Here is a 23,169-nt window from a genome sequence, read left to right on the forward strand (position 1 = left end):
GACTAGGGTGATGGAAGTGGAAGGGCAGTGAGAGTGTTGGTGGCAGAACTGGCTCCAACAAACAACATCACTTGAGTCCTATCTGATCTCCAGAGAATGTTGTACTAGCCAGGGGCGTCCCAGGATGATATCCACAGTTGGTGCCTCCAGTACCAGGAAGTGAATTTCCTCTTCATGGAAGAGCCTGAACTTGAGGGTTAGAGGTGCCTGAAATCTCATCCGCCCACATCCTAACAGTTTTCCCTGAATCGTTTCCACTCGAAGCTCCTGGGCATGTCGACAGCAAGGCAAACTGGAGACGACTTAGGAGGCTGTGCGAGATGAAGTTGCCCGAGTAGCCCGAGTCAACCAGGGCTGAAACAACAACAGAGCAGGCTTGAGTGAGTAGTTGGACTGACATGGTGGAAAACGTGGAATCAGGGTTATGTTGAATGATACTCACCATAGGACATGGGGGCTTGACGCAGCAGGTTCGGATGACATGATCAGGTGCGGCACAATAAAGGCAGAGTCCCGCCGGATAGTCGGGTAGAATCCACTTGCATGGGCTCTGGTACTGGAGGGCCGCTGGCAAGAGAGCCAGACTGGTTGGCGGCTTGGCATTGTGAAGTGCGGTTGGCTTTCAACATGAAGTTCTCCGGTCCAATGGAATCCTCATAGATCGCCATTTGAGCACGGATCCAGGGATTAAGACCTTGGCAATAAGTGCTCAGGAGAGCTGCCTCTTTCCATCCACTAGCCACCACAGTCCGAGACTGTATGGTGTACTCACTTGTAGATGTCCCTCCCTGATGCAACTGCAGCAGTTGATCAGAGACTGAGATCTCACCCGCAGCGGAGCCAAATACCTACTTGAAGTACTTAGTGAAAGCTTCATAAGAGTTATTCATGACACTGTTAGCATCCCATATGGTCTTTGCCCATAGCAGGGCACACCCAGACAGTAGTGAAATCAGAAATGCTACCTTTGTACAGATGGTTGAGATTCTCATCAGTTGCGCCTCAATATACAAGGAGACTTGTAACAGAAAGCCACCACATCCAGTTGGTTCCACCGCATAGGAAGCAGGCAGTGCCATGGAACTGGCAGAGGCAGACTGGGGAGTGGATGTTGACTTGAGAAGGTCTGCAGGAGCGGGGGAGTGTCCATAGAGTGTCTGTTCAAGGTCTGGTCTTCTGTCACAAACCAGGGTGGAAACGGAGGGTTAGTGATAAGTAGAGGATTTATTAACAGGATGGAATAAAACAATGAATGGAAAGTCACTGAGGGAGTAAGCACAGAGTCCAGGATCTTGAGACTGGGGGGAGACAATGAAGGAGACTCACAGGAGGACAGTAATGGAGATCTGAAGGCAGCGAAAGCACAAGTTAGTGAAGCAGAGTCTGGCAACTGTTGAGAGTCGTGAACAGTAGACCAGACACCAGAGTACTGGCGTGATGAGGGCTTTATACAGGTGAGTGATTGCTGGGTGCAGATGGAGGTGATCAGTACTCACACGACTGGGATCGGGAGTGATTGGGATCAGGTGCTGGTGATGATTGGGGTGGCTGTGATGGTGAATTCCTGACAATAGTATTTTTCACTGCAGTATTGCTATTTTACAATTAATTCAAATTGCAGGCATAGTGCACCAATCAACAACTGCTTGTTTATGTACACCAGAAAGCAGTTTTATGTGTCCTCAGTGTACAAAAACAACAAAAAAATATATTTTTTGAAAAAAAGCCTTTGCATTGTCTGGTTTGATGTACCTTTCGCTTGGTCTGAATGAGATGCTTGCTGTTCGTCAGTCCTGTTGCACATAGATGCTGTGGGCTTTGCCATTGTATCTTTTTATAGCTCGTCATTCAAGTCTCTACCTCTTCCTATGGTTTGCCACTCCTTTTCTTTACAGTCTAAGTGCAAAGAAGATATTTTTACTTGAATAATGATCAACGATGCACACCTGACTCAGACTTAGCAACATCAAGGACCCCAAGCAAATAGCAGGTTTAGTAGCCCCAGCACACCATTTATGTGCTCTTTTATATTTGTAACCTTTATTATTTTGATCTCTCTCTCTCTCTCTCTCTCTCTCTTTCTCAATCATAGTTGTAACTTTATTTACCACTCCACACTATAGGATTGTATGGATAAATTCAATAAATAATTAGTCAACCTGATTTTGTTCTAAAGTCGTATTACATTGTTTTACCATACCTTTACAAAAATCATGCTTGCACTTGTCCATTTTAAATAACCACCTTTTTTTCTAAAACATAAAATAATCATAATCAATAATCAACTCGTCCCATATTCTGAAGTTTTCTTAAGGCATACTGTAGGGTTTGCTGAAAAAAAAAACTGAAAATATAATCTCTTATTAAGCAACAATCTTCACAAACAAGTGAATCATTTTGAGAAATCGAGATTAGTATAAAACCATGACATGAAAACCTATAAACCTGAAAAGACGCAATTATTCTTTCTTTTTTTGTATTCATAATTAAAACAATGTCCATTTACACTAAGTGCAACTAGTCTGCCTTGTTGGCAGAGGCTATTTACACTAACTCCACCCACCAACGTGAGGTTGAGCTAGATAACATTACAAAAGACAGGTGTCAAACAACAGCTCTAGTGTTGTAGATGGTAAAGCGTGTAGTGTAGTCTTTTTGAAGCAATCGACCCGAGTTCAAATCCGCCTTTTTGCCGAACTTGTTTTTCTCCCTTTTCACATCTCACATCACATCGGAAAGTCATTTATTTTCAATAAAAATGAAGGAAATAATCAAAAAGTTGAAAATAAAGTATCAAGTAGCTTTAGGGGTAGGTGTAGGTGTAGGTAGGATACTGTTTTATAATGTACTACAATACTGAGGTGTAGATATTTGTCACTATTTGAGTTCAACTTGGAGTGGGAATGCCCACAGTGGGTGGGGGTTTGATTGGAGTTGTTTTGGTCCAAATAAATAAATACACCAACCCCCGGTTTGACAGACAAGGCTTAAGCCTAGTGCCGGACTAAAATGTAAGTCTGAGCTGTTTCAACTGAAAGAAATCTGCACTGATTGATCTTAAAGCATGTCAGTGCCTTTGTGTTGTCTCAAGATGCACATCAGTAATGTTTTTTTCTAAGGCATGTTTATACTTAAATGTTCTAATTAAACTATGGTCTAATCCTGGCTTAGTCTAAGCTCTATCTGTGAAACCAGCCCAAAGAGTTTTGTCTGATATCTGGATATATAATAATTTTTCAAAAATATTTTGACATGACAATTCTTTTTATTTTCTATTAATCTGGGCCCATATTTATCAAGCTTCTCAAAGTGCCATTTTAGTCTTAAATGCTGAGAATTCATTAAATTTACTCCTACTTTCAAACTTAAGTATAAAAGCAAGTTATCAAATTTCTTAAAGCTAAGAGTCACTCTTACTCTCCCAGTTAAGACAGTTCGAGTGGTCTCTCAAGTGGTTAGTAGTTGCCAGTAGGGGCTTGTGATGGCACTGAAGAGACAGAGACGTGCGCAAACTTACCTTTTATAACATGTTTCCGCTGTTTGATTAAGTAAGCAAGCAGTAGCGCTTCCTCCTCCTGCCATGTTCGGTTTTCTTTTGGAATCCACGGTGGTTGAATACATGAGCATGGCAAAGCTGCATGGTACGCTGGTGAAATTGTGTAATACAACCTTCTCCTCCAGCACAGTTCCCATGTTGAAGATCTCATGTAAAAAGGTGTACTGCAGTGCAACTTCATAGTCTATTACAAGGCCAACTTGCCTATATACACTATACACTGAGGAAGTTCACTATACACTGAAATACTTGGAAGAAACACATTAGATATTTTGAATAACAAAAAAGGCAATGGTTTAATGCTTCTCTATGTTGCTTATGTGAGTAAATACTTCTCAAATGTGACCTTGGACCACAAAACCAGTCTGAAGTCGATGAGGTATATTTGTAGCAATAGCCAACAATACATTGTATGGGCCAAAATTATTGATATTTTTTATGCCAAAAATCATTAGGATATTAAGTAAAGAGCATGTTCCATGAAGATATTTTGTAAATTTCCTACCGTAAATATATCAAAACTTAATTTTTGATTAGTAATATGCATTTCTAAGAACTTCAGTTGGACAACTTTAAAGGATTATTTCTTAATATTTCTCTCTTTTTTTTTATCTCGGCCAAATATTATCCTATCCTAATAAACCACACATCAATGGAACTCTTTCAGATGATGTATAAATCTAAATTTCACTACACTAAATGTGATCGCACCTTTACATTGTGTCTGTTTGGATGTGAGTGGCGTGGCATGACTTGGAAAAAATGAAAGAGAACCAGTTTAATCAGTGATGACATCTACTGTCCGCACGTACTTTGCGTTGATCGAGTTTTGCAAATGTGTTGTATGACTGTACATTGCCAGATGTGGAAACACCCTTCTGATCAACAGGTTTGGCTGGTTCAGCTGCTAGCATGTGCATTATCAAGCATGCCATCACACAAGTTTTTTTTTTTTTTTTTTTAGAACAGAACGACTTTAAATGTCTCTAAATATTTTTATGAATGTTGTGCATCTTGTGTTTGCTGGTGCATTGAGAGGGTTTATTTTTGTCTGTTTGTTGGCATTAAAATGGCACTGGCAAAACCATCTATCAGAAAGCCAGACTAAAACTGTAATGTAATTTCTCAGGAAAACAAAAGATGATATAAGGAAGATTATTAAAGCATGGTCTCTCTAGTGTACAGTATATTGCACATCTTTGCAAATAAGTTGGTAATGTAGAAAAATTGTATATTGCACAATTATTCTACAGAAGCACCAATTTAAAAAATGCTTTAGTAAATCCCACAAATCAAACCTTACTAAGATAAAAGTGATACTAAGATAAAACATTGAAAATTAATTTTCCCTAATAAATCGGCTTAGTGAAAAACTTCCAAGTTAAATTTGGATAAGACCTATTTACATGGCATAACGTTATCTGAATATCTACTTGGTAAGATAATGGTGATTTTTAAAAGGCTTGGACTGACATCTTGGAAATATGTTCTTTTACATTCAAGGCAGCGATGATTTTTTACAGAAGATGGAAACACTTCTTGAAACTGATTTGAACAGAATTGAAACAGCATTAAAATAAAATATGGAGGATCATCATCTTTTCTCCACCACTTTAAAATGTCTAAAAGAGAAAGCCTGACAGGCTTATGAGGAGCTACAAGTGAGGAAACAAGAAAAATTTTATAGAGATTAGCATGACTATTCTGTGGGGTATATGCATATATATGCATATGCATACTGTATGTGTAAAGTCAAAATGCTACGCTAATTTTTCTCTATTTTGTTTCTCTGTTTCTGCCACAGGGTGGGCATACCAAGGTAACCAGGAATTAGCAAGCTTCAGCCTGGATCCAGACCTTATGAAGAAATGAGATGATCATACTCCTGAGAAGAGAAGATGCCAACCCTTATGAGGACCTCAGATAAAGCCAACCTTGAATCAACTTGCAATTGCAACATATAATCATTGCTGTTAATAGTGTTCACCTTTTGTTTGAATATATGTCTAACTAACTGGATGATTCTCTTTGCATGTATCTGCCATATGGACATAACATTGACATAGTCACTACTGATGGGCTACTCCTAAATGTAATGTAAAAATTTACATTTTCTGTGAAGCTGCATTGTAATGGGTTGTATCATGAAAAGCGCTAAACAAATAAATGTGAATTGAATTGAATTAATCAAAAATTATGGTATGTTGCATTTGATTGTTGTTGTAATTGTTGTTTTTTTCTTGTTAGGACTTCTCTCTCTCTCTTTTTATTTCCTTTTTTTTGTTGTTGTTGTTGTTGTTGTTGATAGGAAGACATTTAGTAGAGAAGCACATCTTTTGCTGATTGTAAGAGTGCAGTATGTGTCAGTGTTCTTGATGTCTGAAGAAGGCCTTGACTATGGCCGAAACCTCACGTTTTTTAATCAATAAAGTTGGAATTCTTCAAAAGTGAGTGTTGCACCCTTGGTAGATCATCTTTTTTTAACACTTTTTCAGTTTAGACTATCTCATTTTCAACTTTATTTTAATTTAACTCATTTTTTTTTTTTGTCATTCGATATTTTGTCTCAGTTATGACAATTTTGATTCTTGATTGTAAATTTTGACATGTCAATTTCAACTTCGTCATAATTGAATCATAATTTAGATTTTGTTTGGTCATAATTACAAATTTTATCCAAATTTTGACTATCATGACATCAGTTTAGGTCAGTTTCAACTGTTAATTTATTTATTTTTCTCCCATTTAAGACCTTTTATCTAATAGTTACTACATCTCATTTTGAATTTTTGTCATAATTCTGATTCATCAAAACATGATTATTTTTCTTGTGTGATCGAAACTAGTCCTGCACACTTCACACACTCCTGTCATTAATTCCCCAAGTTAAGGCTTTCAGCTGAATTTGTAACTATATGGGTAAAATTATTATAGTTTTTGCTTCATGGAGCAGTAACAGCATATGAGTTTAGAGCACCACAAAACATGCAAATAATGACAGAATCTTAATTTTGGATTGAAATATTAATTGAAGTAATTGTTAATATCCAGTGTTTTCAATATTTTTATTGGTAGATATTTTTGTGGTCTTTTTAGGTGGGTTACACTGGCACTATGTATATACATGTAGTGGGATTGTGAGAAATGCAGATCCATGCATTACTGCAGCTGGGTCTGACAGGAATTCAGCAGCTGCCTAATGTGAGTTCCAGCCAGAAACAGAAAACTTTAACTGGATCACTGTGTGTGACCTTTGAACTCTGTGTGTCAGTCTGAGCATGAGGCAGGAGCATGCTGGCAGCAACAAATACAGTATGATAAAGCAAAGGCTTTACATCAGTGTGTATAGGTAATACATTAATGGCTTTCAGAGCTTCACCTGATGCTGAAGAACAAGCATTACTCGTGTCACAGTGAAGATAAACAGCTGTTGTGGTTGTGATCTCCATTCAGAGATTATTCTTTGTGTTCCTGTCTCTTATTTGTAAATCACTCCTCATGCTGTTCTTGATCTTGTCAGTATTGTTTAGCTTTAATGAGACAGGATCTTTACGGATTATGTACCTGAAACCAAAACAAATACAACTGAAAAGTACATACAGCCACATATATACGATACAACCATTAGGCTGAATATCATCTCTTGGTCATACTGCATCCTAAAACCAACAGACAGCATAGATAATAAATATATATAGAATACAATATATAGAAATTAAATTTATACAAGAAATCATAAGAAATACATTTTTTTTTTTATAAAATGTAATTTTAAAGATCAGTGAGATTTGTTTAATTCTGACATATAGAATTCTATTTTTCATAACAATTGACAATTAAGCAAATTTCACCTCCAAATTCTCATTAAAATAAAAAACACTCATACTGTAATTGCACCTGTTTTGGGCTATCAATATAATATAATATAATATATGTCTGAATATATATACTATATATTATCATATTATTATAATATATTATTTATTATTATTTATATATATTTTATTATTATTATTATTAGATCATTTTAATTGTAAAATATACATATATTATACAGTATATGTAGTGTTAGCTGTACAGGATTTGGTAAAACTTGATTTTGATAGTCCACTTTAGACATTTTAACATAACTTTGCAGCTAAATGTCAACTAGCAGTCATTAGAGTATTAGTAGACTGTCTGCTTAATGTCTTCTAACACTTTATTTTGATGGCTCCACAAAATACAACATACTTTGCAAGTATATGTCAACTTATTACTTATTACTAACCCTAAACCTAACAGTCTACTCTGAGAGTTAGCAGACATGTAGTTGCAAATGAATGAGAATTAGTTGACATGTAGTTGCAAAGTTACATACTGTACAGTAATTAAAATGTCTAAAGTGGAATATCAAAATAAAGTGTAACCCAGGATTTAATTTAGTATGATTTTAATTATTTAAAAAAAAAAAAAATAGTAATATTCTATTAGTCTATTACAATGCAAAACTACTAAAATAGACTAATAATTAAGAAAATCACATTTTTGCTAGAATTTGATGGTGTCCCTATGAAGTACAATAGATTCAGCTTCACTTACACAATGTCATTAAGCTCCAGTCTTGTATCTGGTGACGGGTTGATTAAGGCATATGAGTGACTGCTCTGGTTATTATTCGGCTCATCTGGATTAAGAGACAAATGTTAATAACATAACTACAATCTTCTTTTAGAGCTGGGGTTCCCAAATCTGGCCCTCGAGGTCCACTTCTCTCCAGATTTTGACTCCAAACCTAAACAAATACACAATGACAAGCTCATCAAGGTGTTCAGGATTACTAGGAAGCTACAAGCAGATGAGTTTAATCAAGGTTGGAGCTAAACTTTGCAGGAGTGTGGACGTCGAGGGCCAGAGTAAAGAACCGCTGTTCTAGAGGTTTTCAGTCATTGCAATGTGTTATTCTACAGAACTCCAAAACAATTTCCTGATAATAAGACACTAAACTGAAAACAGGAGGTATAAAATCAATGTGGAGATCAAAATTAGAGAACAATTTAGGAACAGTTTTTTTTTTCTTTTTTTTCCAGAAATAATGTAGTCTTCATCATTAAAATTTTGAAGGAATTTTAGTTGTGGCTATACCATGCTAGTAGAACAGTGTTCCCTTTCAGTCGGTCAGTGTTCCCTTTCAGCATGGTATAGTTGTGGCTATACCATGCTAGTAGAACAGTGTTCCCTTTCAGTCGGTCACAAAGTACCTTGGTCTGCGGGATTTGCATCGCGAGCCCCGCCCCGCAAAGCGGGTATATAAGGAGCAACGCGAGCAACTTGCATTCAAGCTTTCGCTTCGGAGCCGAGCACATCGCTTGCTGCTATCACCGGAGTGTTACAAGCAAGAGCTGGTGTTGGTGTGGCGGCGCGATTCAGCGGTTCGTCTGGGTTTCCTGCGACAGCTCCCACGTTCCCCTGAGTGCTTCAACACCTCTGAAAGAGCAAGGTTTCTTTCACAAAAAGAGATACGGGCCGATTTGCATCTTTTTAAAGATGTCATTTCGCCCGTGCGTTTCTGGGTGCGGTCGATACATCGCTCCTCGTGACGGTCACGATCGCTGTGTCACGTGTCTGGGCTTTCAGCACGCTGAGACTGCGTTCGTGGATGGCTCATGTTCTCATTGCGGGGACATGACCATCTCGGCGTTGAGATCGAGACTCGATTACCTTAAAAGGTATAGAGTCCCCTCTGTCACACCCCGTTCTAGCTCTTCTTCTCGTAAGAGGGCTACTTCGGCTGGTGTCCAGGGTGATCTGAGGGTTACTGTGTGGGCTTCCCCGACGAGCCAACCTCCTCGGACCACACCCCCCTCACATACGCCGCAGCCGGTTGAGTTTCCGGATGAGTTTGCTGGACCCTCTCAGGCTCCTGAGATCTCATTCGGGGGCTCGCGAAGAGGACTGTATGTCGATCGCCGCATCACAAGGCGGGCTTGAGTCCTCGGGAGATGAGGGTTCGGCTGCGTTGCCTCCCTCGGGGGTGCCAGCGTTGTCCGAGTCCGATCCCGAGCTGACGGCCGTGCTTTCCCGGGCAGTGGAGAGCATCGGGCTTGAGTGGAATCCTCCGCCCTGTCCCGAGCGCTCGAGGCTGGATGATTGGTTCCTGGGGGCTGCTCATGCGGATCGCCAGCACCCCCCTCTGGTTCCTTTCTTCCCGGAAGTGCACCAGGAAGTAACCAGTTCATGGAAGGCACCTTTAACTGCCCGAAACCGTTCTGGTACTTCCTCCGCCTTCACTGCCCTCGATGGCGGGGCGGCCAAGGGGTATGCTGGGATTCCCCCGGTGGAGCGTTCTGTTGCGATGCAACTGTGTCCACAGAGCGCCTCCGCTTGGCGTGGTGGTCCCAAGCTGCCCTCCAAGACCTGTAAGTTCTCATCCACTCTTGTGGCCAAGGCTTACAGAGCTGCGGGCCAGGCCACCTCTGCCTTGCATGCCATGGCCTCACTTCAGGTCTATCAGGCCAAGCTGCTCCGGCAGCTGCACGAGGGCAGTGCTGACCCAGGGGTTTTGCAGGAGGCGCGCACTGCTACCGACCTCGCTCTCCGGGCGATGAAGGTCACTGCGCGCTCCTTGGGTCAGGTGATGTCCACTTTGGTGGTCCAGGAGCGCTACCTATGGCTGAACCTGGCAGATATGAGGGAGTCTGATCGGGCTCAGCTCCTCAACTCCCCGGTCTCCCAGGATGGCCTCTTCGGCGACGCGGTAGAGAGCTTTGCCCAGCAGTTCTCTGCCTCCCAGAAGCAGTCTGAGGCCATCAGACACATCCTGCCCCGGCGGCCCACTGCTGCTTTCACCCTGCCGCCGGCGCAGCCGCCGCAGCCTGCTCGTCGCCGAGGGCGCCCTCCTGTGGCCTCCTCCACTCCCGCTCGGCCACAGCAGCAGCCTTCACCCCGGCCGCAGCGAGGAGATGGCTGCAGAAGGGCGGCGCAACCCGTCTCTGCCCCTAAGCCTGCCAAACGCCAGGCCAAGCGGCGTTCCTGAGACGGGCGACCCGGAGTTGGAGACGTCAGCTCGTCAGGAGATGGTAGCAGGACCACTCCTTCCCCCGGAGGAGGGCCGGGGGAGAATCCTTTGTTCTCGTTTTCATTTTGTTCCACCACTGGCCCTGCGGCCGGTGGTACCCAATCCTTCACTAAAAGAGCTGTTTCCTCTACCTCCGGGTCCCAGGAGGCCACGAACGACAGTTGGCGACGTGCTTCCTCGCCGCTCTTGTTCTCCTCTCCCCTTGCCAGTTTCCATGCAAAGCCGGCTCGAGAACGCTTCGCCTTCTCATGCCCTCTTTGCTGCTTGGAGTCAGACGAGTGCCCGCACTCCGCCCCCGCTAAGGGACGCTATGCCTCCCATGCCGGGGCTGTCTGCTCCACCACGCTGCCCCACCATGGGTACGCCTGTAGTCCCCTTGACCCCGCTGGTTCGGTTTCTGGGAGCCTGGCTAGAGCTCCCCAGGCCTTCCCGCTGGCTCATCCGGACGCTCAGGCTTGGCTACGTGATTCAGTTCGCCCGGCGTCCCCCCAGGTTTCGGGGTGTCTGCGCGACGATGGTGGGCAAAGATGCCCCTGTCATGCGCACGGAGGTCGCGACCCTGCTGGCAAAGGGCACGATAGAGCCGGTCCCTCCAGCCGACATGAAGTCCGGCTTTTACAGCCCTTACTTCATAGTACCCAAGAAGACACGTGGGTTACGGCCAATCCTGGACTTGCGTGCTTTGAACCGAGCTCTGTACAGACTTCCTTTCAAGATGCTAACGTCCAAGCGCATTTTCGAATGCATTCGTCCGATGGATTGGTTTGCAGCGATCGACCTGAAGGACGCGTACTTTCATGTCTCCATTCTTCCTCGACACAGACCGTTTCTTCGGTTTGCTTTCGAGGGGCAGGCATATCAGTACAAGGTTCTCCCATTCGGGTTGGCCCTGTCTCCCTGCGTCTTTACGAAGGTTGCGGAGGGAGCCCTGGCTCCTCTCAGGGAACAAAGTGTCCATATCCTCAACTACCTCGATGACTGGCTGATCCTAGCTCACTCTCGAGAATGGTTGTGCGAGCACAGGGATCTGGTGCTCAGACACCTTGCCCGACTGGGTCTTCAGGTCAACTTGGAAAAGAGCAAGCTCTCCCCTGTGCAGAGGATCTCTTTTCTTGGTATGGAAATAGACTCGGTCGCCATGTTCACGCAGCTTACAGACGAGCGCACGCAGTCACTGCTGAATTGCCTGAGACAATTCGAGTGCAAGAGAGCGGTTCCACTGAAACTGTTTCAGAGGCTCCTGGGGCATATGGCGTCCGCGGCGGCAGTCATACCGCTCGGGTTACTCCATATGAGACCGCTTCAGCACTGGCTTCACGACCGAGTCCCGAGATGGGCATGGCAACAGGGCACGCTCCGAGTGACCATCACTCCGGCCTGCTGCCGAAACTTCACCCCGTGGTTGGACCCCTTGTTTCTACGGGCCGGCGTGCCCCTAGAACCGGTGTCCAGACATGTTGTTGTGTCAACAGATGCCTCTGCCACGGGCTTGGGTGCCATGTGCAACGGGCATGCTGCATCGGGCTCCTGGACAGGACCCCGACTTCAGTGGCATGTCAATTGCCTCGAGTTGCTAGCAGTACGGCTTGCCCTGCACAGCTTCAGGGCCCTGCTGAGGGACAAGCACGTTCTGGTCCGTACGGACAACACTGCGACCGTAGCGTACATCAACCATCAGGGTGGTCTACGCTCCTGCCGCATGTCGCAACTCACTCGCCATCTCCTCTTGTGGAGTCACAAGCATCTGAGGTCGCTTCGTGCCATTCACATTCCGGGCAGGCTCAATCGTGCAGCCGACGAGCTCTCACGGCAGCAGTCTCACCCCGGGGAATGAAGACTCCACCCCCAGTCAGTTCAGCTGATTTGGGAACACTTCGGAGATGCTCAGGTAGACCTGTTTGCCTCTCCAGAAAATTCCCACTGCCAGTTGTTTTACTCCCTGACCGAGGGCACCCTCGGCACGGACGCCCTGGCACACAGCTGGCCGCTGGGCCTGCGCAAGTATGCATTTCCCCCAGTGAGCCTTCTTGCACAGACGTTTTGCAAGATCAGGGAGGACGAGGAGCAGGTCCTTATGGTTGCGCCTTTTTGGCCCGGCCGGACCTGGTTCCCCGAACTTGTGCTCCTCGCGACAGCCCCTCCCTGGCCAATTCCTCTGAGGAAGGACCTTCTTTCTCAGAGACGGGGCACCCTCTGGCACCCACGTCCCGATCTGTGGAACCTACATGTGTGGGTTCTGGACGGGTCACGGAAGGTTTAGGTACCTTGCCACCACAGGTGGTAGCTACCATCACTTCAGCTAGATCCATGTCCACCAGACACGCCTATGCTTTGAAGTGGAACCTCTTCGTCACTTGGTGTCCTTCACGGCGTGAAGACCCCTGGAAATGTCCGATTGGGTCAAAGCTTTCCTTTCTTCAGGAGGGGTTGGAACGAAGGCTGTCTCCTTCCACCCTCAAAGTCTATGTGGCCGCCATTTCGGCTCACCATGACCCTGTTGAAGGTAAGTCTCTTGGGAGGCACGATCTAATCATCAGGTTCCCGAGAGGAGCAAGGAGGCTTAACCCGCCTCGCCCTCAGCAAGTCCCCTCTTGGGACCTCGCAGTGGTTCTATCAGCACTGCAGAGAGCTCCCTTCGAACCCTTGCTCTCAGTAGAGCTAAAGTTTTTATCTTTGAAAACTGCGCTCCTGATGGCTTTGGCTTCGGTGAAGAGGGTCGGGGACCTGCAGGCATTTTCAGTTGACGAAGCGTGCCTGGAATTCGGGCCGGCTAACTCTCACGTTATCCTGAGACCCCGGCCTGGGTACGTGCCCAAGGTTCCCACCACTCCTTTAAGGGATCAGGTGGTGAACTTGCAAGCGCTGCCCCTGGAGGAGGCTGACCCAGCCTTAGCGCTGCTCTGTCCAGTACGTGCGCTCCACACCTATGTGGACAGAACTCGGTGCCTTAGGACCTCAGACCAGCTCTTTGTCTGTTACGGAGGCCAGCAGAAGGGAAAGGCTGTCTCCAAGCAGAGGTTATCCCACTGGATAGTGGATGCCATTGTCCTGGCTTATCAGGCTCAAGACCTGCCATGCCCCCTAGGGGTGAGAGCTCACTCAACTAGGAGCGTAGCTTCCTCCTGGGCGCTGGCGCATGGCGCCTTGCTAGCAGACATCTGTAGAGCTGCGGGCTGGGCGACACCTAACACATTTTCGAGATTTTATAATCTCCGTGTAGAGCCCGTGTCCTCCCGGGTACTCGCCCCTTCGGGCCAGTAAGGACCTGCTCAGTGTCAGTCCGCTTGCTGTGCCATTTCACTCCACGGACTGGATGCGTGCGCTATTCCCCTCAGGTGAGTTCCTCAGTCAGAACCCCTGGGTTCCTCCAGCACTGTTGATGTCCAACACTTGCGTACATGCCCTTGGGTCAGCCCTGTGTGGGACTAGGTGCCTCCATGTGTTGTGATTCCCCTTTCTGGGTAATCCCACGTGTGTATCTCCACAGTAAGTCTCTCTGCAGCGTGTGTCTTTCCCTTGGCAAGTCCCTTGCCAGCTCTGTCGTTGAAACTTCCACCCTGCGGGCTGGGTACCTCAGAGTTCTTATGTATCACCGCCTTGGTAGATACCTGCCTTCGGTAAGTCCTCCCACGGGCAGGTGGCCTGCTAGCATACGTCCAGCTGGAATATGCTACCCAGTGTATTCTGTGTGAGCTATAGGCCCTCACTCGTGCTGGCCTCACGACAGGGTGCTATCACTCACAAGGGTCGCTGGAAGACAGCCATGTGGCGTTTTGTAAGGGACCCCATTCGTAACGTCGAACGTGACCGACTGAAAGGGAACGTCTTGGTTACGTATGTAACCCTCGTTCCCTGAAGGAGGAAACGGAGATGTTACGTCCCCTTGCCACATCGCTGTTCCGCTGAATGGCCGGGTCACTGGCTCGGCTCCTCAGCGAAGACTTGAATGCGAGTTGCTCGCATTGCTCCTTATATACCCGCTTTGCGGGGCGGAGCTCGCGATGCAAATCCCGCAGACCAAGGTACTTTGTGTACCATTGGCTCGTTTTGTACCACTCGAAGGTGATTGGGCTCTCGGGCGAGATCCCATTCGTAATGTCTCCGTTCCCTCCTTCAGGGAACATGGGTTACATACGTAACCAAGACGTTTTACAAAATAACCAAGGCACTTCGACAAAAATAATTCATTTTGTGGAAAACACAGTGATCAAAAGAAAACAACAATGATTGTAGCACGAAGAAAGATTACAACTAAAATTTCTAAGGTTACAGCAGTCAAAAATTAGTAAGAATGGAAGCCCTTGCTTTGAATGACTTAAGCACATCTGTGGCTGCAGGACATCACTAGTCTCTCTTACTGCTCTAATGTGATCTTGGTCCACTCTTCTTCCACAGTTCGGTGACTCTAGTGGGTTTCTTAACCATAAATTTGTCACCAAGGATTTTCCAGAAAATTTCCAATGGGTTTGGATCAGGACTGGACAATGTTTTCAGCTTCAAGGAACTGTGTTACCTGTTTTGCTGTGTGATAGGAGGCATTTTTTGCAGCTGAGTTGATAATTGTAAAAGGCAGCATTCGTCACTGTCACTATTTACCCAGCCATATATAGAGGAGGGGCGGGACAAATACCTAAACATCCTACTTGTAAAACAAGAAGTCAATATTACTGGATAACTGCTTTATTATATTTAGTAAAATTCTTAAGCATCTCAGCTGGAAAAACTCTGTGCCACCAAAGCGTTCTCAAGCGCCACCAGCAGGTATTTTTAAGAAGAGCGCCTAACATTTTTGCAGCAGGCTAATAACTTGTTGGTGGTCACATATTATTGAATATTTATTGTTAGGCATATGGCCTAGTCTTTTTTGCATTTATCCAATATACTGGAGCCAAACCTGAGAAAGTAGACCAGAATATTCCACTGCGGTGCTGGACAGGCAATTTGCGTAGCTGTAATTCATAGGCAGGGATTATGCTAATTGTGAATGAGTGTGCACGAGCACCCTATTTAAGAATAAATGGAATTCATTAACATACATTTATTACACAGCTCTGTGGAATACTTGATTCTGACTGATCAGTCACGACATTCCAAGGTATGTTATCCCTCAATAACAACCGGTAAAAGCTGATAACACAGGCTCATCTGGGTAACTGAAGTCGGCGCTGTACTTTTGCGTGAACTATTTTTTCTTGATGGAAGCTTTGCATTTGTTTAGCTAATAAAATTTTAAAACTCAATTCAAAATGGTGTACAGTTATTTAATTATGTCATCCTGGTATCGTGGACTCACTCTTGTTTCATACAAACACAGCTGCTGCCATTTTGCTACGATTGTTTAAGAGAACTAACAAACTGGTAAGGTTTTAAAACATTTAAACATCTTCGTCTTAATTATTTTATTGCCTTAATTATTTTTGTGGTGAAATGTTGTGTAATAAGTGGTTATTACTACCACCGTTTCCCTTAAATGTCCATTTAGTTTGAATTTGCCACTTTCTTCCAACTGCTGTCTTCACGGAAGCTCAAATCAATATTTTGCATCTAATTATTTACTTATGTGGCAAGTAGCTGTGTAATAAGCGGAATAATGTACATCCAGCCAATTATCTCAAATAACAACCGGCTGGATATACATTATTCCTTACATGTTTAACTATCAAATTGGACGTTTACGAAGAGTTTGTGAATCCGGAGTGGAGTTGTCGGGGAGGTCTGTTTTACACGCAAATTACTCTGAAGTTTCATGAATGAGGCCCAATGAACACAGGGAAGGAACAGCATTTTGCTGCAGGAGGTTCTGATAAACATTGAAGTGAACTTTGAACCAGTTCTTCTCTGTCCACACAACATGCTTCTCAGCAAAGGTGAGCCTAGCCTTTTGATTCTTTCTGCTGATGAGAGGTTTGGTCACTGCAGAGAGCACTTTCATTCTGTCTTCCCTTAAAGGTCAAGACACTGTAAGCCGAGACAGATTCTTACTCTGTTCAAGCAATTCCAGCTGCAGTGCTGAACCAATTGCCCACTGAGATTCTCCACATTATCCTGTCCTCTGTGCATTTGTCTTTCGTGGATGACCAGTCTTTTTGGGGAAATGAGTTAGTGACACTGTAAAGATGCAATATTCTAGAAATCTTCTCTTGCTATTGACTCCTATTGGCCTTCATCTGGACAACCTGCTGTCAGAGGGTTTTAGTCATTTTAGAATGGCTCACCATCTTTCAAAGTCAATGAAAACTCAAAAATGTTAGGCTGCCAGTTAAGTAAGGTTTGTCAGATTATTAAGGACAGGTTAATTGTGCACCCCGGTTCTAGAGTTCTTAAAATGAAATAAAATAATTTGTAAACATTCTAAATACTTCATTCTGAAATGATTTCACTGTAAAATTCGACTGGCATCTCACCGAATCCCTGTGTGGAGAGCCCAAGGTTCTTCATGCGTTTCTTGACCAGCTCAGTGAGCTCCTGTCTCTCGGAGCATGAGAGCAGGACGCTGCGCTGCTGGCTCAGTCTGTCTGCTTCACGCTCTGCATGCCACGGCCCCAGCAGACTGGATGCCCACTGCATGCTCCTTCGACGCAGAGAATGAGTCTGGATGTCTGGCGGTTCACAGTGAAGACCCTGCTGTTGCTCCTCCGGGTCCTTTCCCTCCTCAAAGACTGACACGTTGTCTGACATTTGGGATCGTGGAGTCTAGAAGAAAGAAAAACAAGGTTCATCTTGTCATTCTTGATATTTCCAACATGCTGATATATACAATACATAATTTTAACCTCTTATTCTGTAACTTTTATTCAATTAACTGCAGATTTTCTTTTTTTTTAATAGTCCTATTACTGAATTTATTTTCTTTTTAAAAGGAACAATTCCAAAAAATTTTAACATCTAATAGCATTTTCTCCATTTTTATTTTATGTAAGTATTTAACTTTGTTACCAGTGTTATAATGAGAAAAATTATCCAACAATTTTAATTTCAAATTAGGGAAAAATGTTTGGCAAAAACCAAGATTTGGTTACAAAACTTTGGTTACAAAGAATAAACTGGAAAAATAGAAAAGGTAATCGCAACTTTTTTTTTACTCGCATTTGCATGTTTACATTTTGCAATTCTGACTTCTTTTCTGAGAACTACATTATATAAACTCATAATTGTGAGTTATAAAGTTAGAATTGTGAGATATAAACTTTCCGAATTGGACTTTATATCTCACAATTCTGAGAAAAGAAGAAACGTCTCGGTTATATATGGTAACCCTTGTTCCCTGAAGGAGGGAACGGAGTTGCCACGTCGGATTACTGAAGAAAATGGGATATCGCTTCGATAGACCAATCTACTTCGAGTGTAAACTAAACGAGCCAATGCACATTGGCATGCAATTATTGCATCCAGCTCCCGCTGATCACAGCATGAGTATAATAAGGCAGCAGGTGCAATGCGTACCAGGTTTTTGCTGAGGAGCTGAGCCGGAGACCCAGCGGCTCATTGGTGGTACAGCAACCATGGCGATGGGACGTGGCGTCTCCGTTCCCTCCTTCAGGGAACGAGGGTTACCATACGTAACCGAGATGTTGCCTTTCAGTCGGTCACTCGACGCCACGTCGGTGACCGACGAAAATGGTATCCCTATTAGGTGAAGGCTGGGGTTCAGAACAATAGTTCCACACACCATTGTCAAAGCACTACCTCACTGGGTGAGATTAGATAACACTGGGAAAACATACCCGTTCCGCTTGGAACAGGGACGCTGCGGAAGCCCCATCCTTCCCGAAGGAGGTCTTGGGAGCAAATACACATATAGCATCCGTTTAGGTGTATATGAAGAAATTTTAGGTGATTCAAACCCTCTTGGAAATGCAGAAGTCTGCCTGGGAAACATGGGCTCTAAGGCTATACTGTGGACTATACGCATACGAGTACCGCTTAGGTCTCAATATGGAACCCAGCCTTCCATGGTTCGTATGGATTCATCATGAAGGCCTGGCGCCGGACGTTCCTCCACGTCCAGCTGCCTAGGGTGATGAAGGATCTCAACAGGGTCTACAGTACAGACACTCTGGAGCAGTTTTAGCAAGCCGACACTAACCGGGGCCTCTCGGTGCCACTACCCGTTTGAGGTGAGAACACAGGAGGATACCGGCTCTACACGAAGGCTATAAAACCTAGCGAACGTGTTAGGGGTCGCCCAGCCCACAGCTCTACAAATATCTGTCAGCGAGGCACCACAAGCCAGTGCCCAGGAGGATGCAACACTTCTAGTTGAGTGAGCTCGCAACCTGAACAGGCAGGGCACACCCTGTGCCTGATAAGCCAGGGCTACGGCATCCACAATCCAGTGGGCAATCCTCTGCTTAGAAATGGCATTCCCCTTCTGCCGGCCTCCGTAACAGACAAAGAGCTGATCTTAGGTCCTGAAGCTTTGTGTCCGGTCTACATAGCATCTCAATGCTCGGACGGGACAGAGCAAAGCCAGGGCTGGGTCTGCCTCCTTCAGGGGCAGCGCTTGCAGGTTCACCACTTGGTCTTTGAAAGGTGTAGTGGGAACCTTGGACACGTAGCCGGGCCGGGGCCTCAGGATTACCTGGGAGTCAGACGGAGCAAAGGCATCTCAGGGCTTATCGACCGAAAATGCGTGCAGGTCCCCTACCCTCTTGATGGAGGCCAGAGCAAGCAGGAGCATAGTTTTCAATGAAAGAAACTTTAGCTCAGCTGAATGTAAAGGCTCGAATGGGCCCAGCTGTAGTGATTTTAGCACTAGAGTCAGGTCCCTAGAGGGTATAGAGGGGGGCCGGGAAGGATTTAACCTCCCCACCCCTCTAAGGAACCTGATGATGAGGTCATGCTTACCTAAAGACTTCCCATTCACGGGGTCATGGTACGCAGCAATAGAGGCAAGCTGGAATTTGAGGGTGGAGGGAGACAGCCTTCGCTCCAGCCCTTGCTGCAGAAAGGAAAGCATGACTGCAATCGGGCATCTTCGGGGGTCTTCTCGACGAGAAGAACACCACTCGACGAACAGGTTCCACTTCAAGGCGTAATCGTGTCTCGTAGACGTTGCTCTTGCCAAAGTGATGGTGTCCACTACTTCTTTTGGTAGGTCACCTAGAACCTCCGCATCCCGTCCAGGGACCAGACATGGAGTATCCAAAGGTCTGGACGCGGGTGCCAAACGGTGCCCCATCTCTGATGCAGTTGCGAGGAGCACTAGTTCGGGGAACCAGGTCAGAGTGGGCCAATACGGCGCCACTAGCGAGACTCGCTCCTCATCCTCCCGCACCGCTCCTCATCCTCCCGACTTTGCACAGTGTCTGTGCGAGAAGGCTCACTTGGGGAAATGCATATTTGCGTAGGCCCTGCAGCCAGCTGTGTGCCAGTGTGTCCATGCCGAGTGTCAGGGAGTAGAACAACTGGCAGTGAGAGGTCTCTGGAGAAGCAAACAGGTCTACCTGAGCGGCTCTGAACCGTGTCCAAATCAGTTGGACTGTTAGGGGATGGAGTCGCCATTCGACCGGGAGCATTGCTCGAGACAGCTCGTCGGCTGTACGGTTGAGCAGGCCCGAAATGTGAACGGCGCGAAGTGACCACAGAACCTTCTGACTCTAAAGGAGGAGGTGGCGGGCGAGTTGTGACATGCGACGGGAGTGCAGACCACCTTGTCGGTTGATGTACGCAACGGTCGCTATGTTGTCCATTTGGACCGGCACGTGCTTGCCTCATACGCGACCTTTGAGATGGTTCAAGGCAAGGCGCACTGCTAACAACACTAGGCAATCGATGTGCCACTGCATCTGCGGGCCCGTCTAAACCCCTGAGACTGCATGCCCGTTGTACGTGGCCCCCCAGCCAGTGGTGGAGACATCCGTGTAAACCACAGCATGCCCGGAGATCTGCTCTAGGGGCACCCCTGCCCGGAGAAATGCAAGATCTGACCACGGGGTGAGGGTTTGGTGACAGGCCGGTGTAACTTGGACCCGGTGAGTGCTGCGCTTCCACGCCCACCTCGGGACTCGGCCATAAAGCCAGTGGTGGAGTGGTCTCATATGCAACAGGCCAAGCGGTGTAAGTGCCGCTGTGGCCGCCATATGCCCCAGGAGCCTCTGAAAAAGTGGAGGAGCCCACTGGCCGGTTTCTGGCGGTAAAAGGTGCCATCCATGACCTGGTGAGCTCATCATGCACTTCCGGGAAGAAAGGCACCAGGGTGGGGTGCTGAGAACCAGCGTGAGCCACCTTGAAAAACCAATCATCCTGCCTCGAGGGCTCGGGACGCGGTGGAGATTTCCACTCGAGCCCTACCCTCTTGGCGGCCCGGGAAAGCATAGCTGTCATCCTCAGTTCCAATTCAGGCTTTGGCACCATCCCGAATCTTCATCTGACAGCTCTCCCTCCAATGCTGAGATCAACATCTGGTCGGGGGAGGCCCACTGGATACCGCTGGTACGCTCTTTGAAGAGTGTTACTCCACTGGATCAGAGATGCAAGAGGAGTGATGGTCCCCAGAGGGTTGATTCCCTGCGGGGTTTGCCACCACTGTAATCCTCAAACCACCCATGCTACTGCTGGAAGTGGTTCTCATCTGTCGGCCGCCAGAACGAGCCTCAGATCGTGGCAGCAGCAACGGGACTCTGCCCCCTTTTTTGAAGGTAGTGGAGCCTGGTTCGCTGCTCCGAGATGGTCATCTTTCCGCAGTGGGAACATGACTCATCCACGAAAGCTACCTCAGTGTGTTTGCCCAGACACGTGAGGCAGCGATCGTGACCATCACCCGTTGCCAGGTAACGACCGCACCCAGAAACACATGGGTGAAACGGCATCCTTATAAGGACGATCAGTCGTCTTTACAAAGATGCACCTATGGAGCTCTTTTAGAGAAATTTGCTCTTTAGGAAATGATCTTTTAGTGCTGAGGCGCACAGGGGAATTGGCCGCTTGCAACACGACAGGGGGTAGTGCAGCCTGAAGTGTGCAATCCACTCGATGCTGGAACGCCGTTGAAGCGCCGTTGAAGCGCCGCCTCGCCAACACATGAAGCTTCCGAGAGCATGCTGAACACATAGTTCACAGCAGACACAGTTGAGCAGAACGATACTAACGCTCGGCTCCGAAGCGAAAAGCTGGTATGCATTGCACCTGCTGCCTTATTATACTCACGCTGTGATCAGCGGCAGCTGGATGCAATAATTGCATGCCAATGTGCATTGGCTCGTTTAGTTTACACTCAAAGTAGATTGGTCTATCATAGCGATATCCCATTTTCGTCGGTCACCAACGTGGCGTCGAGAGTGACCGACTGAAAGGGAACCAGAATTGTTGGATATAAACTTGCAATTGTGAGAAGAAAGTCAATGAATTGCAAATTAATATCTTGACTTAATTCTGACTTTAGAACTCATAACTTTGAGTTTATATCATGTAATTCTGAGAAAAAAAGTCAGAATTGTGAGATAAAAAGTCACAATTTCTTTCATGTTTTATTTTCTGACAGAATCAATCTTTCTTTTTTCTATAAAAATTGATACAAAAATTTAATTGATACAAAAAATGGCAATACATAGAAAAATGATCAAATTTTGTGGAGTTCACATAATTCGTAAAAACTAATGATTAAGTAAAGGGTAAAGCTGGCTCCTGCCTATCCCTTCCTTCCCAGTGTAACTGATTCTCTTGATCTAAAAGTGTACATGTTGTGGTTGGATTAAACGTAATGAAACCTCAGGAGGTTCAAGTATCTGAGACTCGGTCCTGTAGATGCCGATGGGAATGTCTCCTACAGTGGAGGAGAGTATTTCATACAGTCTGCCATATGTCTCAATGAACAAGTCTTCCTCTGTGATACTCATCTGAAATGTAATACACAAAACTGTAACAGTGCTAAAACAACATCTAAAATAGCAATCTAATAAAAGTCATTTAGATGAGCATGTGGGGACTGTGCTTATGTTAAACGTCATACTTACAGAACATAAGAAACCAGATTTTGGTGTGGTTTCTAGTCCAAGCAGCAGTTTGGTAATGGTTATCATATAATCCTTAACGAAACACTGAAACAACAGAAGCACTTCTAGCACAATTATGGACAAATTTAAAGGCATAAACATTTATGATTTCCAACAGCAAGAGCATACATACCATTCAAATGTTTAGGGTTAGTAAGATTTTTACATTTTCAAAAGAAGTCTTTTATGCTCACCACAGCTGCATTTATTTGACCAAAAATACTGTAAAACAGTAATGTTGTAAAATTACTACAGTTTAAAAGGTTTTTTTATGTAATTACATTTTTTTTTAAAAAATGTAATTTATTTCTGTGATCAAAGCTGAATTTTCAGCATCATTACTCCAGTCTTCAGTGCCACATGATCCTTCTGTCAGGGATCTCCCCTGACAGTCTTGTCTGTCCTGACTTTGTTCAATGTTTCCTGTTTGAGCACATGGCTTTGTCTTTGTTTGTGTTTGCCATGCGCTCCTCTTGTCCTGCCTCCTTGTTACCCGTTACCATGCCTCCTAGTCTAGTCCTTGTTGAGTCCTTGTTTGTCTGAGTGTTCTCACCTGTTCCTCA

The 23,169-nt window shown here is 45.4% G+C and overlaps 1 protein-coding gene across 1 annotated transcript in view; it reads right to left on the bottom strand.

Moving 5' to 3' along the window:
* Positions 1–6,631: 6,631 nt before the first annotated feature.
* LOC109075104 (potassium channel subfamily T member 2-like) overlaps positions 6,632–23,169 on the bottom strand; it is a 52,826-nt gene continuing 36,288 nt past the window's right edge. Inside the window, 5 exon segments of the mRNA XM_042719153.1 lie at positions 6,632–7,120; positions 8,138–8,222; positions 17,018–17,306; positions 22,322–22,450; positions 22,568–22,651. Of these exon segments, the coding sequence (XP_042575087.1) occupies positions 7,006–7,120; positions 8,138–8,222; positions 17,018–17,306; positions 22,322–22,450; positions 22,568–22,651 (702 nt within the window). The 3' untranslated portion in view covers positions 6,632–7,005.

Source organism: Cyprinus carpio, chromosome B2, assembly GCF_018340385.1.
Source record: "Cyprinus carpio isolate SPL01 chromosome B2, ASM1834038v1, whole genome shotgun sequence".
Lineage (NCBI taxonomy): Eukaryota > Metazoa > Chordata > Actinopteri > Cypriniformes > Cyprinidae > Cyprinus > Cyprinus carpio.